Source organism: Meleagris gallopavo, chromosome 3 (genome assembly GCF_905368555.1).
Source record: "Meleagris gallopavo chromosome 3, MGAL_WU_HG_1.1, whole genome shotgun sequence".
Taxonomy (NCBI): Eukaryota; Metazoa; Chordata; class Aves; order Galliformes; family Phasianidae; genus Meleagris; species Meleagris gallopavo.
Window position 1 is genome coordinate 6273911 of NC_139406.1, and position 20077 is coordinate 6293987.

At 38.6% G+C, this 20077-nt stretch overlaps 1 protein-coding gene across 2 annotated transcripts in view; it reads right to left on the reverse strand.

The window, feature by feature from the left end:
- The window catches only part of CDKAL1 (CDKAL1 threonylcarbamoyladenosine tRNA methylthiotransferase), a 367634-nt gene that overhangs the window by 301435 nt on the left and 46122 nt on the right, over positions 1 to 20077 (reverse strand). For both annotated transcript variants that reach the window (XM_085220113.1, XM_085220114.1), the window contains one exon: positions 2264 to 2348. In XM_085220113.1, the coding sequence (XP_085076239.1) occupies positions 2264 to 2348 (85 nt within the window). The remainder of the gene's footprint in view (positions 1 to 2263; positions 2349 to 20077) is intronic.

Genomic DNA, 20077 nt, shown 5'->3' on the forward strand with positions numbered 1-20077 from the left:
AACATTAAGATAATTTAACTTGGAAAGATCTCAGGATGTCTCCTCATGACATCTTCCTCCTCATTATGATCAATTACAAGCAAGACAAGGTTGCTCAGGGCTTCCTGAAGTTGGTTGCAAGGATGAAGATAGCACAGCCTCTGCGAAAAATGCCTTGCTTGACTTTTTACTTTTTTTTTTTTTAAATCTCTTTCATACAGCCAGTCTGAAAATGCCTTTTGGTTTATCCCAGTTGCCTCTTGTCCTTCCAACACATACCTCTCTAAACAGTCTGGCTCCATCTTCTCAATAACATCCTCAAAGATACTAGAGGGCTTATATTAATTAGACCAATACCCATGAAAAATACATAGGAGAAAATAAAGCAGAGGTAGAGAGCACAAACAAAAGTGAAATACTTTTCTCACATGTTGTGAGAAGCACAATTCACAGCACAATGCAACACTTTCAGGCAGAAAGGTCTTGTTTGTTGTTTTGTTTTTTTTTTTTTTTAAAGGCTCTTCCTGTGTTAAGTACTAATTTTTCCATTAAAAAAATATTTGCTTTGACAGCCCACACAATAAATGTTTAATTTGTTACTCAACTAAAAAAAAAAGAACAAAAACAAAACTACAAACCAACATGATGATAGGACACAACAGGACCTAATTTCGTATCATCCAAACTTCATACATGCAGTTTGCTGCTGTAACAATTTAAGATGTATGTGGAAAGCACCCTATTGTTTAGAGATACAAGGTCTCGTTACTTCATTGTAAAAACCAAAAAAAGTACAAGTTGCTATTTTCTGAGCCAGAACAGAAAAATTAAATATTCCTCAAACACGTTAGAACACACACTTGTGATTCTCATACCCACACTTAGTGAGCATTATAAAGAATGGCACAAAACCAAAATCAAAGTTGTTCATCTCCATCATCAGGAAATGCCAGCATCTGAGAGTATAAAATAAAGCATGCTGTAGGAAAGGAATGACTGACTCTCTGTGAAGAGAAGAAACAAAGAATGATCACACTATTAGTGTGTCAGAAAAGAGTATACAGAAACAAGAGAGGAATAAACCCAGACAACAGATTGCATGAGGTTCATTAACAGAGCAAGAGAAACAAAGTTCAAGGAAATATTTTTTAGCCATTTGCTCTTAGCTAGACCCTTATCCAACTCCACTGCTTACAGGACGCACACCATACCACATCAATTCATGTCTGGCATATGAGCAGTAAAATAGAAAGATGGCCACAACTGGAAAAAGTCTTGTCATCGGTTCTATTAACCAACACACTAACTGGAAGTATCTGGGAAGAAGGGTTTGGTTGTTTTGGGTTTTTTTGTTTGTTTGTTTTTGTTTTGTTTTTTTTTAACAATAGTTCTGGGAAAAAAATGGTAGTACAGTCATTGAGTGCAATATTAGCACTCAGGAAATGAAGCCCTCTGATGGGTGGAGGAAATTTTAACTGTGCCACCTGTGGGCAAACTATTCCAAATTACAGCCCTAGGATGTGTTTCAGCACTGCAAGAAACTTCTCTGGTCTCTCTAAATTCCTGAGCATGAAATATGTTCTTCTAACCAAAATAGATTCTGACAAACAGTCCTTCAGCAACGTATCACACCAAACAAATGATTGCACAAATATCTGCTATTGCTTAATAAAGGGAAAAATTTACAAGTAACATACTGAAACATTTATTTCTACTGCACAACCACAGCTGTAAGTGTACAGGTTGTTGCTTCCAGTTACTCCCCACTACAACTACATTTTGACAGACATCAGAGACAAAAGTTGCTGCCACATCATACTTATCAACATCATTGGAAAACAATCTTCAGAAGACTACTGTTAATGACAATTAAGTTCACCTTTTAAGAAAAAGCAAAGTAGTTTTAAGTATGTATCATATAGCATTCTAATTAGAAAAGACTGATTATGTAGAATTAAATTACAAAGAAATAGCCAGCAAATCACTTTAAAAAAAAAAAAACCAACTCTTCCAAAGAAAATAATGCTATCATGAAAAGAAATACAGAAGCATGTAATAGATTATCAGTATACTTCTGTAGGAGAACTGTTAATTTAAGTTATCAAAGCTAAAAAAAAAACACACAAATCCACTCTAGAGAACTTACCATTGTAGTATTCACACTGAGCAGACTTTTTTTTGTTCTAAAATACATAATTACATCTCTATTGAAAACAGGAATTAACAAAATTAAACTATATATTCACTGATAATTCCATCTTGAGAGACAGATGTTTCAACTTACTTGATTGAGTTTCTGAAGTGGTCTTCAGCTGGATTTTTTACTGTACAGCTGTTCAGCAACCATAAATCTGCTTCAGCAGAGTTATCTAGAAGAAAAAGAAAATGTATTACGACAATTCCTACTTTCTACCATATAAAAAAGACTCAACTTTGCAGCTATCAATAAATTGGCTATTCACAAAACAATTAACATTTGAAACATCACATTGTCTCATGGATCTTTGCTTAGTTGATTTTGCTTTTTTTTTTTTTTGTTTTCCTCCATGAGCACTTCTGTTAGCCGTTATTTTTTTGTAAAGGAACAGTACACAGCTATCCCAATATTAATGAGATGCACCTCATCAAAAATAAAGAAAAAATCCATTATCCCTGGCCTACAAAGGGAGAAAATTTACAAAAGCGCATAGAGATGTTTTCTGAAAATCAAACAAATGGCCAAGAAAAGCAGGTTCCAGTAACAAAACAGAGTAATTGCTTCCAGTCTATTTTGAATTATTAAAACAAGAGAATCAGAACGCACAGAGCATGAATTTCCACTAAAGAAAGAAGTCCAAGTAGCTCATTTGGAAGGAAATATGCATATTTCTAGTTTAGATTACAACTTGATTGAGATATAATTATATTAGAGTTGTATGTAGACAGAAGATACTCATGCAATGAGTATCTGCATTCACTCAAATTAGCAAATAAACTTCCAGAACTGAACCTTTCTGTAGGTTCACAATCTACTGACATCTGAACTCCACCATCACCTGCAGAAGCACATACGAACTCTAATACTGTAAAAATTCTATCATACAGAATTCCCAAAACAGCTATCTTTCTTGAAAAGACAGAATGCATCTTTTCAAATAAAGGAATGAAGATAATCCATCTCAAATACCCCAGCGCTGTAGTATTGATCAGAACAGTTCACATCTCCTTGGATAGGAACATTTGTGCCACGCTTGATGCTATTCAGAATATCTTAAGTATGGAGTTATTTTTAAATAATTTACATCAATGAAAAATGAACAGAGCGAGAACATCAATCCCTGGTAAGGTGCTTTATCTGAATTGACATGAAAAGTGGAAGAAAGTTTGTAACAATTTGAGTACGTTTCCATCAAGGATGTATTGGCATACACATGAATATCCTTCAATTACACCATACGTTAGTCTGCAAGTACTAGAAAAGAAAAATCTTTCCACCTGTCTCTACCAACGTTGTTTCCAAAGAAACAATGCTTTTTTATTAACTATCACTTAACCTAGGAAGCAAGTAAAATGAAATTAATACACAAAAACAGCAACTGAAGGACATTTATATTAAACAAGAGAAAATATTCAGAATTTTTTTTTTAATTACTTATGTTGATAAAGATTACACTACTAAATTGGATCAAAACTGGCCTCTTCTACAATAGGTCAAAAGTTTCAAAGGAGTCACCTAAAATAACATTTAGATCTCTCGCTATTTTAAGCATAAAGCAAACATACCAATATCTGACTGTCTTCTAATAGAAAAGATGGAAAAAAACGCCAATCTCATGTCAAAACAAAAAACGGAACAAGCAAAAGACTCTCTCCTTCAACCCAATCAGCATGAAAACAATTCAGTGTTTCTATCAACTTTTTGAAAGGGTAGATAACGGCAGGACAAGGGGAAATGGTTTGAAGTTGAGGGAAGGAAGATTTAGGTTGGGTGTCAGGGGGAAGTTCTTTACTGTGAGAGTGGTGAGGTGCTGGAACAGCTGCCCAGAGAGGCTGTGGATGCCCCGTCCCTGGAGGTGTTCAAGGCCAGGTTGGATGGGACCCTGGGCAGCCTGGTCTGGTATTAAATGAGGAGGTTGGTGGCCCTGCATGTGGCAGGGGGTTGGAGATTCGTGATCCTTGAGGTCCCTTCCAACCCTGGCCATTCTGTGATTCTGTATACTAATGGACTTAACATCACTGTTAGGAATATAGATATCAGATTAGGAAAAAAAAAAAGAGAACGATGTACTGAAGGAAGAAAAAAAAAGCATAGTTTGAAAATCAGAAAAAGAGCAAACTCCTGGCCTAATCCAATTCACCAAGAAGCAAGATTTTCCATTAACACCATCACACCTCTGTAGTTCTTATTATTGTCAGCATGAAACGCTTATAAATTCAGCAGCCCAACCAAGATGCGCCCACCTGCCAGTCACGAGAGTTCCATGTCATAAAAGGCCATGAACACATTTAACAAGAGTTTCAGCAGTAAAAACATATCACTGTAAACTGTTAAAAGTTTCAAGCCACAGAGATGTCTTCATTTACATGACAGAAGTCACAGTGCATGAAACACTTGCTTTCAGTTCCTCCCTGTACCATGCAGAGCCTCCGTGGAAAAGGAATCAACAGCCTCACTACCACAACACCTTTCCACTAAAGTTAGCACAACCTGTCCTTGAAATTGTATAGGCAGAATGCATTTACGTTTAGTAGGTCTCTATGTGCTAACCCAATAGAAAATCTCCACACAATGTGTTGCATTCCATGCTATGAACGCATTAACGGCTGGTCTGGGAGTCCATGGAACAACAACTGCAATACCTGCACACACTTTACACAAAGAAAAAGCCTCCCAAATTCATTCAAACCCATTTCCTCACAGATTTCACTCCCTCACAGACCAGACAGCGTGCAATAAAATCTCCTGTAGAAAAGCATCTCCCATAGCCCAGGTAAAATGAAACATCAAAAATCTGCGTATCTAAAAACCATTTAAGAGAAAGAAAAGTGTAGCTGAAGCTTGTCCTCTCTTTTCACTAACATTATTTCATCTCATGTAGCTTTTTGGTTCCTGTCTTTTTTTTTTTTTTAATCTTTCTTATTAACTCTCTCATATACAGATATATTTTTATCAATTTGTACTTAAAACCATTAAAATATCACATAAATTTAAGAAATCTACTAATCAAAATTCATATCATAACTTCAAAATGATAGCTAAACATCCTTAGTTCTCTCCTGCACTATTTATATGCAAATTCAGTCTACATTCAATAGGATCTTCTACATTTCCTCAATCTAATTGCTGTTTCAGGAGATTATTTACCAGCAGTGTATTTTTGCATCAGGTTACAAAAAAAATAAATAAATAAAAATAAAAAAAATCACTAGTTCAGATTGCAGGAGCACTTCTTGTTTTCAGAATATTTGATGCACTTATTCTAAATGCAAGCAAGACTCCGATGGGTCCATTAAAAAAACAGAGTAAAACATCAAATCAAACATAGATGTATACATGAGACACCATGAAGCTTAATAAGCACTAAATATTAAACAGTGGGAACAAGATTTTTTTTTACAAGCTGTGTTCTGACCTGACTAGTCACCAGAGTTCAGCGAGGGCTTGAAGTAAAATAGCTTTGACAAATAGCTCAGGCTTCTAACTACATAACCTGGCAGGATCAGAAAGACCTGAGGCTTCTGTGTATGCTTAAAGACAAATGATGTGAACTGTTTTTGGGCTGGATGGTAAACACTGCACGAATACAGTGCTGTGCCTACTAAGGCAGCTCATGCAACATGGTTTCTTGGAAAGTCTCCTGCCTGCCAATCTTACCCACTCTGCCACCCACCCTGTCAGATTCCAGTGGAGCAGGGACTGATTCATTCAGCAGGCTGATGCTCATGTTTTTAGCAGCAACATTAGAAAAAAAAACGCAGTGAAGAACAGAGGTTTGTGTTTGGGAATTCTCACAGCTCTTATCAACGAGGACAACCTAACGTTTACGGAAGGTTTCATTAGCAAGACAATCAGACTGCGATAAATGAAACTGAATCAAGAACCGTGAGCAGCACAGTGAACATCAATTATGTTTGTGAATGCAAGACAGATGCCTTTTTCTACACTCTGCAACAAACTGCCCTTCACTAAGGGGATTTTATTTCTTTTCCTTTTCTTCACGTTCAGTCTAATGGTACTTCCAAATGACAGTACTTTGCTGCTCATTGTTTTTTGGTAAGCTACCTAAAAAGATGTTGTACGTTAAGATGCTTTTTAAGAGTTACAACAACCCACCATCTACTAAATGCTCAGAGACAGGACTCAAAACCACAGCCTTTTTTACTTCATGACATCTTTTCCATGAAAGAAACACTACACTGGAAATAAACCACAAGCTCTATCATACTCTCTGCAAAACAACACAGTCTACAAAGAAATCTAAAGGTCATGGAAACTTCTGAACACCCAACTTAATTGAGAAGCTTTGGAAAACACGAACTGACTACATTATGCAATACTAAGAGGCTAAAACAGCAGGAGTTTGAAACACTGTTATATCTACAGAGGAAAACAACATTTGCCATTATTTTCTAACCAATACTTTGGGGTTTGTTTATCATTGTGGAAAACAAATCAGCAGAATTTCTTAAGCCTGTAGTAATATTATCAGTTTTGAAGGCTAAATTGAGTTTGTTTTGCCTTGGTGTTCTAACCGAAGTCTTTTTTCTTTCAGTTTTTACTAAAGCTTTATTTCTTTCTAGTCTTACCCTGTCCCCTCCACAAACTACTCAAAAACCAACACACACGCAGAGCTCTGAAGTGGAAGAAATATGGCCAGAGAAGCCCTAAAAGAACAGCCTTCCTTTACTTTCTTCAGCGTATCACCAGGCTTCCTGCAATGAAATCACTATGTTCTCATTTTTTTAATCAGCACTTACGCTGCACTGTTTTCACTTCCCAAACAGCTCTGCCCCCTTCCTTTAATCCCAGCTTGGAATTTTATATCCTAAAGCAGGATCTAGTAATGCTCAAGTTATACACTTGGAGCATGTATTTACAATTGGACTCCATACGAATCATCTCCTTCCAGATTGGGGGCAGGTTAACTAATGATGTCTTAGATCACTGTTCAACAGGGGATCTTGGTAAATAGTGACAAAGAATCTCCTTCAAAAACACCATCTCAGAAATGCCATTAGCCATCAGAATGTACGTCTTCCTCTAGGGTCTTAAAAGTTTGGTTGTTTCTAGACAGTAGGCTTTGTTTGGTAAAGGAAAAAGGACAACAGGGTTGAGAGAAACCATCAGAAAACTTGTTATTTCCAGACCTTTCCCCAGCACACGACATAATTTGTTACCAAATGCTACTTCTCAGTACATCATATCATACACACAATTATCAATTTCTATACATGTCCTTCAGAAAAAGTTTTAAATTAGCCCTTTCCTTTTCCTTTTTTTTTTTTTTCTTTTTAAATGAAAGCTGAAAATTTTCCACAAACTTCCAGATGGCACATTTGAGATTTGAGGATCACATTTTCAATTCCTATCTGAGAAGACCTTTCTCACATTTACCACTTATACATAATTTTTCGTTGCAACATTCCATTTGAAAATTCCCAAGTAACATATTGACATTGACTGAAAATTGAGTCACAAATACCCCAAAATCTTCCTTAAGTATCATCTCAAAACTGCATGGCTGCATATTTTCTCCTGTTCACAGAGGACTGCGTTTAGCCACTGTATTACAAGGCATGCAGTCATTTGCTACCACCTGAGTTAGCACGGCACTGTGGCCTCCCCTCTGGGTTTCAGCCCAGATAGGGTTAATGGCACACTGCTGTTTGGTCACTGCTGAGTGAGGGCTGTGTGTCCAGGCCCAAGCTGGAGCAGGCAGCCCAGCTCATAGAGTTGCTGCCATGATGTTGCAGGGCAGAGGCAGGGCAGGCTGCATTGCCAGATGTGCTGGGCTGAGGGCTGGACATGGCTGGAATAGGTAAATACACACAAGCTACTTCAATCTGTTGTTTACAAATCAGATCAGCAATAGCCAGTTTTTTCGTAAGTTTTAAGACGCCCATGAAAATCAACCCTTCAGTAATTTGGATGGCATAGTAAATGAGAACAAAACACCAAACTTCATCTGCTGTTCAATAAGTTATACGAGACAAGTAAAAAGGAATTAAAATAGTTCCACTGACCTCCCTAAGCGTACTAAAACACAGCTCTTACAGATGTTTTATCAACTTTCCACAGAACGTATTGAAACTTCACTAGGTTAAACATCCGCCTTTCTTAGCATCAGGGAGGTGATGCATCATCAGCAGAAGATCTCTTCCATTAACAGGGCAAGTGTTTCTCACCTGCACTATAATACTTCAGAGTAGTAGTTTAGAACTCAGCACTTGAATATCTCTTGTCTCAAATGAAACTTGCTTACTAAAAACAATTAAGACGATTTCACTGTATTTTACAGATCAGAATTTCTAACCAACTGTTAAAACGCATGTAATGCGCAAGACAAAATATAAGTCAGAAATGTCCTCTAAAGTATTTCGAGATGTGAAGTACTGTATTTTAAGCTGCAAAAGAAACTGCACCACACTGAAGCAAAAGCAGCTAATTTCATATACTGACAGTAAATCCACAGGAGAACAAAAAAAAGTTACCATTTTCTGCACACACTATGATCCCATACAAATGCTAATGTCATTTTAATCTCCCTTGGGTGCAGTAATGCCATGGTAAGTCTCACATAACAAAAGCTGCCAGCCACATAGATAATTACACGTTAATGGCTCTACCCCATTCTGCTGTTCCACCCAGAAGAAAAATAATTTGAGGGCTATCTTAGTCCTATCACACCAAGGTGTGCTGCAACCTGCTGGCTTACGCACAGCCCACAGGAACCACAGGTCTTCATCAAATACATCAGCAGCACTTCAGAATCATGGAACGTAAAAAGATGGGAGATCTATACTGGATTTAGGAAGAAATTATTTGCTCAGTGCTGAGGCACTGGAACAGACTGCCCAGAGCAGCTGGGGATGCCCCATCCTTGAGGATGCCCAAGGCCAGGTTGGATGGGGCCCTAGATAACCTGATCTAGTTGATGTCAACAGTTTCCACAACAGGACAACTGAAACTTGAAGGTCTCTTTCAACCCACACCACTCCATGATTCTAGGATAAATCTTTCCTTTTAGTTTAAAGCCGTTGCTCTATATCCCGTCACTACACTCCCTGACAAAGAGTCCTTTCTCCAGCTTTCAGATTGCTCTTCCTCTCCTCCTGCCCCAGTGCCTTCTGTTCTCTGGGCTGAACAAACCCAGCTCTCAGCCTTTCTTCAATCCCTTTGATCATCCTTGTGGCCCTCCTCTGGATTTGCTCCAACAGATTCACATCCTTTAATAATAGGACTGTTAAGCCTTCAGGAGGCTCAGGGGAACTCAAGGTGTATAAATACTTTAAAGGATGCAATAAAGCAATGACACAATGAAGCCAGACTGCTGTCAGAGGCGCCCAGTGCCAGGACAGGAGGCAATGGGAACAAACCGGTTCTGTAATTACCCACTTGGTGAAGCCTGTTCTAAGCCCACACAAGCAATAAGCATTTACAACAGAAGGAAGCCCCAAAGCAGCGAAGCATAAGGTTGTCAAGTTCAGCAAAATTTTCATATTAGATTCCATGCTCTCCAGATAAATTAGACCACAAATGTGTAATTTTAAGGACATTTCATTACCTAAGATCTAGTTTATATTAAATTTGAAATGACACAACTTTACTCCACCGATTTCATACTTTTTCAGTACAACTATTTTGTATAAATTGGCCTGTGGCAATTAACTTCCTCACTTTGTAACTTCCTAATCTCCACAAATTTATATTCAATTTCACGTCAGCCAAGATTACAGTTTTGCTGTGGTGTGCAAATTAAAGCTAAATTTTATTCCCATGTCTGTTTCACAATCTTTTTTCTCTAAATTCTATCTGCATTAAGTTGTACCTGGAAGCAATATATTGATTTCAAATGTCTTGCTTCTACTTATTTCTCCTGATACCTAATACCACAGGGAATATGGATTCAATTTCCATCTATTGCTTTTAAGAGAGTTAAAATATATAAGGTATTTGAGCCAGATATGTTCAAACACTTATTAAATTGTAGCTTCCAGGTATTTATTGACTTTCTCAAAACTGCCTTCACACCTCATCTATCTGTTACTTTATCAGTTTTCTGAAAAGCTGGAGATATGGCCTTAAGGTACCGTAACCAGCAGCCAGATAAGCCTTTGTCACGTGCGGTTAATTCCCACTCATCATCTCCAGTCCAGATTAGCAACAGAATTTAGGGCTTGTGAAAGCTCCAGACTGAACACACGGGAAATTAAAGTTTACTGTTTATATACAACAGACAGATACGGGGCAGGAATTAACAGTGCAAGCTTCCTCACAAAACCCCACCAACGTTTCATTACAGGTGGCCTACAAAACCTCTACAGTAAAATAGTTCCACATACCTACTTCTTTGACTAGGATGGAAAGGAAGTCTGCTCATTGGAGATAAGCAGGTTTTCACATGTTCCCCTCCTGCACTTTCTCTACACATTACTCCCACTGAAGAGACACACCAATCTGTGCAGTTGTTACAGTACTTAGGAGTCCATCTGCAGCCTCCCTAGCCGTTCACTCTGATTCTCCAACACTGTACTTGCCTTTGCACCTGAAGTTTGCTTAATTAGATGCTGCTGGACACAGGTGCAGACAGAACAAAAACAAAACACTTTGCTCAAAGCAGTTCCTTAGCAGGTCGAGCACTTCTATACCTCTACATAAATATCCACCAAAGCCTCACACTCACGACTTCTCCGCCCTGTCTCTTCTTGATTTTTGATTGCAAGTCTTGTGAGAAAACCACCTTTGTTAGGCTCCTTCATGACTTGCACACAAAAAAGAAAGCCAAGGAGAAGATACTTTTCAGTACTAGTAAGGCTGCATACAATATGACAAGCCTATTTTGAAGCTTTCAGCAGCATTTACAGTCGCCAATTGTTTGAGCATGCACAGAGAATTGACTGTGGGTTTGTGGCTCCAAAGTGGTCCAATTTCATCAAGCACAGACCGGTTGATCACTAGTGTGAGGCAGCAAGCATGCACTATTTGATACATCAGCAACTCCCAAAAATAGACATCAACAGACAAACAAGAGAACATATGTGACAGGATCCACTTTCATCTTATTTGGAAGAAAGAACTCAAGATTTCAGGCACTGTCCTTATGCAAAGTCACGAGTGATGATCCAGTATTATGCTGCACTGTGAGTGCACAGTGCTGACTCTTCTCCATTTCCTTTAAGGAAAAGGCAACAGATCCAGTGTGAGCATCATACAGGCCAATGATAAAAGTCAGAATGTTTTGAGTCATCTTATCCCCTTCCCAGGCTCATACTGAGATGACAGGATTTACCTCAATCTTTCTTACTCTTGAATGCAGAGTGAAGAATAGCAACAGAAAGCTTGCATTTTATTACGTAGCTCAATTGATTGGGTAGACTCACTGTTCTCTGCTCTGTTACAACTGCAAATAAATTCATATTGCATTTTCTGAATAGCCAGAAAACTTCCAGAAGCCATTCCACCTTTCATCTTCAGTAGCTCGAATATTTCACTTTCTTAATTTTAAGACTTGAGTAAGCCTGTAACTTCTCAATTTTTTTCTATTCTATTTTCCGTTTTGATAGCTTAAGTGTATTCTAGTATCTCCGAGGATCACTATGACTATAACTTACAGCTTAACTGTCTTTACAGCACATATTTCATAATTTACCTTTTCTTTTGCTTTCAAATACAATTTTTTTTTAATCAAGTCCCTGCAAATCGCACATAAACCCCAGTAGATCTGACACATCATCCAGGCAAATATCCATCATTGAAATGGTCTGAAAGCTTTTGGTGAACTCTCATGGTAAACATTAAATAAAACTTTCAAAAAACACCACTTCTTATAATTCTCAAACACAACAATAAGAATCACCAGTCCTTGCTACAGGGTAACTGCTTCCAGTGGAAGATAACAGAAAGCTGTTTCTCTTACTCTACCTTCATTCTTTTCAATGTTTCTGAAGAGAAAAGGCTTAATTAATGAATAAAACATTGCTAGGTATAAAGATAAGTGCCACAGAGGCAACAGAGTACAGAGTGAGGTCCACAACTGTATGGAAAGACCAGACTACCTTCTCAATCCATAAAGTTATTTACTTATTCTCCTTGGACTGGCCTTAAAAGAACCCCAAGAAAGCCATACCATCCCAGGAATAGATCTCTCCAGGTCAACAGAAAGAAGCCTGGAAGTGACATGATGTCAGGATGTGTTCAGTAGGATACATAAACACAGGTATCAACGCAGCCTTAGGGCCATCAGCACAGCTAACATGTGATCTTCTTAAATTCAAACATAGCTCCTAATCCAGCCTATAACTTAACAAGGAAGCACCTGGTCCTCCTAGAAGTTATCATTTTAGGTTCATCCACAGATTGAACCTCTGTAAAGCTCAAAGGCTAAACTAACACAGCAAAAGATTTAACCCTTTCATTCAAGCCAGCATTCAACTCATAATTTAACTCTCTTATGGAAAATAAGTGACTGCTATCAAACTACAAACACACCTAAAATCTAGCAACTTCTGTTCTAACCACGGAAAAATAAAGACTATGGCATTGCACTGTATTTTTTTTTCCCCCAAGGTAAATGCAGAGAATAAAAAATTAAATGCTTGATGTAAACAGAATTTAAAAATACATTTCTTCCAAGTGACAGACATGAGAAACCTCACATCATCTTCTATTTTTATCTCTGATTCATAAGAATTCTGTGATGTGAAAATCCTTCGGAGTACCACTGCATTTCATTTGACAGCAAGCAATCTGGGAAACAATATTTTCAAATATACAGAGTTAAGATAATGCTCCTGGCTGAGGAATCTCAAAGGTATGCAGTGTACAAACAATTCGTTCAGGACAACACAAGTGTCTTCAAACACAGTGAAGAGTCTTTCACTGATAAATATTTATAACCAGTTTTGATAATGTATTTCACAAACTCTGAATTCCACAGTTACAACTGATACCATGAGGGAGCAAAAAGTATACATGCATATAAATAGTAGTACGGAAGAGGCAGCTGCGATGAAGAGGGGAACAAAAGTAGTATAGCAATAAACAGATCAGAATTCAGAAAATAAAAATCACTAACAAAGTCCTGCTACCCCAGGACAGTTTCCAACTGCACTGTGTTATTTTTTAGAAAGTATTTATTATGACCTGGGTGCAATCAGTCAAAGTTTATTGTAAAGTCAAGAGACTTTTCATCACACACACAAAAAAAAAATCCTCAGTTTACATCAAGCATGGATATAAAAAAATGGATCTGTATTCCAAGTAATATTCATGTTATATACAAAAAAAAACAGATAACATAGTTCTGCATTTGCACAGCTTTTAATGATTATTAATGATCACTGGGCCTCGATAAAGCATCCAAAGTACTTTCGTTAATCATTCAGCATTTCAACTGCTGGAAGCAACTTTAAATAGATATTTTGTTGGAACCACTACTGGCTGTAAATTACTATGGCATTTATTTCACTGCAGAGGTTTCTGAAACTAGCATGCCAAAAGTTCCATTATCAGGTGCACCACCTGAAGTCCAGCTTCTTTCAGTGTCTACAGCCCAGAAGCAACTCAACCATGCCAGCACCTCCAGCATGTCACCACAAAAGCACACCTTCAGCTCTGAGTGTGCTATCAGACAGAGAACTTCCAATGCAAGCTCTGCATCCAACACTCAGATCTCAGTAGCCCTAATGTCAATCCCAAAGTGCTGCAGCTCTGCAACAATCCCCCAAACGTGGCAGGCTCAGCCCTTCTGACTCTCCAGCCTACTGGCACTCTGTCTACATCATCAGTGGACACGTGAAGCCACCAGCTGGCTCCAAACCCAGAAGCCCTGCACCACCTGGCACCACCTTTGCAGCAAGGCCAGCTAAAGGAGTCTTGGGAGACCTATCTAGACAAACGAGAACAACTCAAACTCATGCAGAATAGAATCACAGAATCACAAGGTTGGAAAGGACCTATAAGATCATCTAGTCCAACCGCCCTCCCACCACCACTGCTACCACAAGCACTAAACCACATCTCGCAGCTCCTCATCCAGATGCCTCTTGAACACTGCCAGGGACAGCGACCCCACCACCTCCCTGGGCAGCCATTCCAGTGCCTGACCACTCTCTGAGAGAAAAAGTTTTTCCTTACGTCCAACTTGCAGCCATTTCCTCAGGTCCTGTTCGTTGGCATGGAGAAGAGGCCAAACCCCTCCTCACCACAACCTCCCTTCAGGTACTTACAGAGAGCAATGAGGTCTCCCCTGAGCCTCCTTTTCTCCAGACTGAACAATCCCAGCTCCCTCAGCCACTCATCATAAGACTTGTGCTCCAGACCCCTCACAGCTCCATTGCCCCTCTCTGGACACGCTGCAGGGCCTCAATGTCTTTCTTGCAGTGAGAGGCCCAAAGCTGAACACAGTACTTGAGATGTGGCCTCACCTCAGAATCTGCAAGTCCCACGCAATTTGTTATTTTAGATTCACCTCCTTGTAATACTTTGTAAACAACAGTGCTGTCAAACTCCTGCTTTCATTTGCAGGAAAAAGAAATTAGAGATTTTTGCCCCACATAGATCCAAATGAGCAGAATTTATTTAACCTTTCTAACAATCAGGAAATGACGTACAGCAAATCTACTTTCAAGTTAGCACAGGGCTACAAACGTTCATTTTAGTGAAACACTGTACTTCTGTTTAAAATGAATTGAATTTTCATTTTCCATTCTGATAAATACATTCTGTATCAACTGTAAAATTGAAACAGGTAAAACATCAACAAAGTAGTTACCAGATGGCTGCACCTGATTTTAAATTGCACGCACAGTCCAAAATCCTCAACAAATGCGACTACTCACACCCATAAAGTACAGCTAAATCCTTGGACAAAAGCAAATGCTGAAGATAACATCATTATCAAACATGTCCTGCCTCAAAGCACATAAATTATTCATAGGTTAACCCATGTTTTGAAACAGAAAAAGATCATTCTACAACAGATAGATATGGAGGTTTTTTTTTTTTTTCAACGCGATGTAAAAACCCTGAATCAAGTACTGGCAATTCCTAATGGACTTAAAACTCTCAAGATTGAACAGAATATGCTTTTGTATCTCAATTTTTGCTGAGCAACAAGATCTATAGTTGTACTTACTTTCAAAAGAAATTCTCATAAATTAACAGTCTAACAATTTATTTGTTGTGACCTCATCTTTATTCTCCACTTTTTTTTTTAAATATATTTTATTTTTCCTCCATTTAAAAAAAGCATATTAAGGGTAGAGCTCCACTGTATAACATTAAGTAAATGGTTAATCTACTTTTCCCTCATTTAGTGATGTGCAACATTTCTAGCAGTCCTATTGTGCAATTACGACAGATGCACCTCTTCTTTTAATTTTAAAGATTACATTACATTAAACATTTAAACATTACATTACTACATGATGGCTAATGAAAAGATGTAGCTGCTTTATTTATTTTATTGAAGATCTCTGTTGTTTCAGGGAGACGAAACATCAAGAAATGTTAACAATACACAAAAAGTTACAGCATACAGATACTGATCTTTCTTTCATATATCAAGAGCCAAATTAGGTATGAACAGAAACTACATCAAAAGCATGCAAGCTTCTGAAATTACACAAGGTCCCAGTCTGAGATCCAAAAGGACGAGACAGTTGAACACCTTACATAGAACACATTCAAAAAAGAAAAAAAAACACAAAAGAATACTCCTTTCACCACATCATTACTATACAAAATAAAATCAATACAGAATGAATGCCCTTTGAATAGATGAATAGGTACGGTTACTGATCTATCCATTTGCAACAGCTAATGACTAAATAAATAACTGAAAGGCAAATGTAATCAATGAAATACATTTACTAAAGGAAGTTTAAGCATAACAAATCTTCATTGTCACATACAAGTCTTTGGAGAAATATGAAAAAAGGCTTGCTAGTCAACTGAAAACCCTTGAAATCTCAGCAAGACAGATACTTTCTGCATCACACCATCAGTTTCACAGGAAGAATTACATTTCAACAGTGACGTAAGTGGTCTCTGCTACAGCAGAGCAGAAAATTTTACCTGCACTATAACACAAATACAAAGAATTTACTGCACTTCCTTCAAGCTGCTGTATATTTAATAATGCCTTTGAAAAGGGAATGTATACTGTTCCTTTAAGAAGTCACAATCAGTGATATTTTTATTACTCCATTTTAATGATAACACCAAAAATAATATGCTACTGTAGTCTTCTGGTTGCTTCTGCTTCCCTATTTATTTGGTAATTATATGTACAATATCATACGCTTCATATGAATCTATTAAATAAATGTTATTAGCAAAAAATACCCTAGTCAGAACAACTCTGACAGTTTTTACCTATACATTAAAAATGAAATTATATAAATAAAAATAATTAAAACACGACTCTGAAGCTTAACTCCACTATGAGCAGTAAGATTCTCAGTGATTTTTTCTTTAAATTCCCTCAAAGATATTGAAACTGCATTTAAAGAAAAAGTCTAGAGAAAGTCCTTTAACCCTGTGTTACTTTTACCCTCGCTACAAGACAGACACGGATGCCCTGGAGCATGTCCAGAGAAGGGCAGTGAAGCTGGTGAGGGGTCTGGAGCACCGGCCTTACGAGGAGCAGCTGAGGGAGCTGGTGTTCACACCTGCACCCCTTGCCATTCTCTGGTCAGCTGGATGGACTTGCTTCCCCACTGCTCCTTAGCCTTTGATGCCCTACTCTGTACTTTCATCACAGGATGCCCTTTCAAGATGCATAATCCAGCACTTTGCTCTGGTTAAACTTCTTGCAGTTAGAGAATACCCAGCTTGCCAACATACAGATGTCTGCAAGGCTATGTCACAGCACAGGTGCATGAGCCACTGTGCCAGCACACCTTTCACTCCATACTTCACATCGCCTATGAGAAACCAAGTGCAATTTCTTTCCCTCCCTAAAAAGAATCATTTTTTCATCTCTTACCACCAAACATACCTTGAATACCAGTTCTTCTTTCTCCTGATGGTTGGTTGATGGATGCATATCTAATACAACTGAGCAGTCATTTTCAATTTGTACTTTCCTTTGAAGGCAGCTGTCTTTATTTTACAGCTGAAGTCAGCACATTCATCTACCTCAGTTACACTTCATCATCTAATAAAACAGTATTAGTCCTACCTATAAATGTTGTACAGATTATAAAGACTGTTCTAAGCTGTATTTCCCAAACCCACTAAACAGACCAGCCTTTGGAAAAAACACAAAATATGATTAAATTCAAACAAAATTTTAGTTACTATTACTCGAAAAATGGAAATTGTCCTAATACATACAATGTTAATTCTTTATTCCTATACTTACTGTTATTCTGTCATTTGAAATTACTACTGAAGCTGCTAGAAGGTTGCTGATCTATGAGTATGCAGCTTGGGTGACTCACAATCAGCTCAGCGATTCCAAGAATATGTTTGTATCTGTTCCAGATAATCAATCCCCTGCTCTCCAAGTACCTGACATTACATTAGGTTATAACAGACTGTGAAGTCAGTCACAGAAGTCAAGAACTTGAAGTTGTCTGTCACTTCAGAATTCAACTGTATATTGCTTCTGACAACATAACTAGGTTCTCAAATCCTAAAACATATTTGTCTTTCTTTCTGCAACAAAGGAGAAATTGGACAACAGGTAAAAATATATCCATTGGTTTAACTGAAAGGATAAGTTTCATATATTGAGACTACATCACAGAAAATCATATCAACCCTAAAGCAAGCGGTAAAAGCTCATTCTTAGATTCATACCAAAACAACACAACACTGAAACTCAAGTTGTGTTTTGCTAGGTAAATATTATTCATTAAATTTCTCTTCTTTCCACAGCAACTGTATAACAATACTGCATTCCTGTTTTAAAGACTTACCAAAGATCCCAGGATAGGCTTAGCACGATAACAGTGCAGCAAAATAGAAATCCACACTGGTAGTTAGTTAACAGCCTCCCTGCTAATCAAGATTTCATGGGAAAAAGATGAGCGTGCTTCTATATGTACCCTATTAGTAACACTGCCATTTTACTCAAACACATTCCACAACAGTTTCACCTCAGCAGCCCAAAAAGGCTATAGCCATACCACACAACAGAACCCAAAGTACACTTACCATACAATATGTGGACTGGTTTGAAGAGGTTACTTTAACAAAGCATAAGCATGTCCTAGAGTCTGAATTCCACATTACAAAGAAGCAGGAAGTAGTGCATGGAATCAGCAGTATAAGAATCTCCCACACAGCTAATCCCTTGACAAAAAGCACAGGTCTGAGGTTGGCAAGGACCTCCTGGGTCCATCTGAAGCAACCCCTGCTCAGGGGGACACATACAGCAGGGTGCCAAAGTGCACGTCCCATAGGATTTAAGATTTCCAGAGGAGACTCCACAGCTTCTCTGTGCCAGTGATCCATTTCCCACACAGCACAGAAGTGTTTCCTGGTGCTCAGAAGGAAATTTCTGTGCTCCCTTCCGTGCCCACTGCCTCTTGTGCTGGCACTGGACACCTCTACATAGAATCTGCCTCTACTCCACAAACTTCCTTCGGAAGGAAATTATTAAGATCTCCCTTCCCTCCCCATTTAAGTTTTCTCCAGGCCTCTCAGAGCCCCAAGACTCTCAGCCTTTCCCCACACACAGTACTAACAGCCCTGCATCATCTTCCATGGACTCTCTTCTTTACGTCCATGTTTTCTCTTATACTGAGCAGCCAAGACCTGGACACAGTACTGCTGGTACTGTGCTGATTAAAGCAGAAGCATCCTCTCTCCTGACCTGCTGGCTCCTCTACTGTTCTATTCCTCTAGTGCTCCTGCTAATTCCTTCTATTGCAACCCAAGATACTGGGAGCCCTTTTTCACCACAAGAGCACATTGCAAGCTCATGCCTGGTGCTCACCAGGTCACCCAGGTCTTTTCCTATAAAACGTTTTTTTCAGCTGAGTGGCCCCCAGCACATAATGGTGGACAGAGTTACTCCTCCCCACACGTGGAACTTGGCACTTCTTATTAAACTCCATGAGTAACTGTCAATTCATTTCTTACAGCTGTCCAGGTCACTCTGGATGGCAACACAACCCTGTGATATATTAGCTGCTCCTACCAGTTTCGTACTACCTACAAATTTACTGAACACACTCTACACCCATCAGACAGATCATTAATGAAGAAACGGAACAGTGTTGGACTCCACACTGGCAGGTAGGTTAGTAGCCTCCAACGACGTGCTACTGATCATCACCCTCTGGGCATGACAGTTCTCAATGGGCTTCACTGCCTACATATTTAGCCCTCACCTCATCAGCTTCTCCACGAGAATATTATAAGTGACAGCATCAAAAGCCTTATTGAAGTCCAGGTAGACAATATGCACCGCCCTCTACTCATCTACCAGGCCAGATGATTTACTGTAGGAGGTTATTGGGTTGCTCAAGCATGACAAGCCCTTATGAAGTCATTCTGACTACACTTCATGACCTTTTTGTCCTTTGTGTGCCTTGAGATGGTTTCCAGGAAGATAAGAGAGTCCAAGAGGGTTGGCTGACATTCAAACACCACTTTTTTCAAGCTCAAGATTGGTGAATCCTTAATCCTGAAATCAGGCATAGGTGGCAGGTGACCGACATGGATGAGTAAGGAGCTCACAGTAAGATTAACATCTATGGAAAGTTTAAAAAGGGTCTGGCCACTTAGGAATGTTCGTCATGGCATGCAGGGATGCAACAAAGATGACTAAGGCCCATCTAGGATTAAATCTGGTAAGGTGGTGAAGGACAAGAAAGGCTTATTTAAATATACTGATAGCAAAAGGAAGACCAGGGAAAACACGGGCCTGCTGCTCAATGGTGG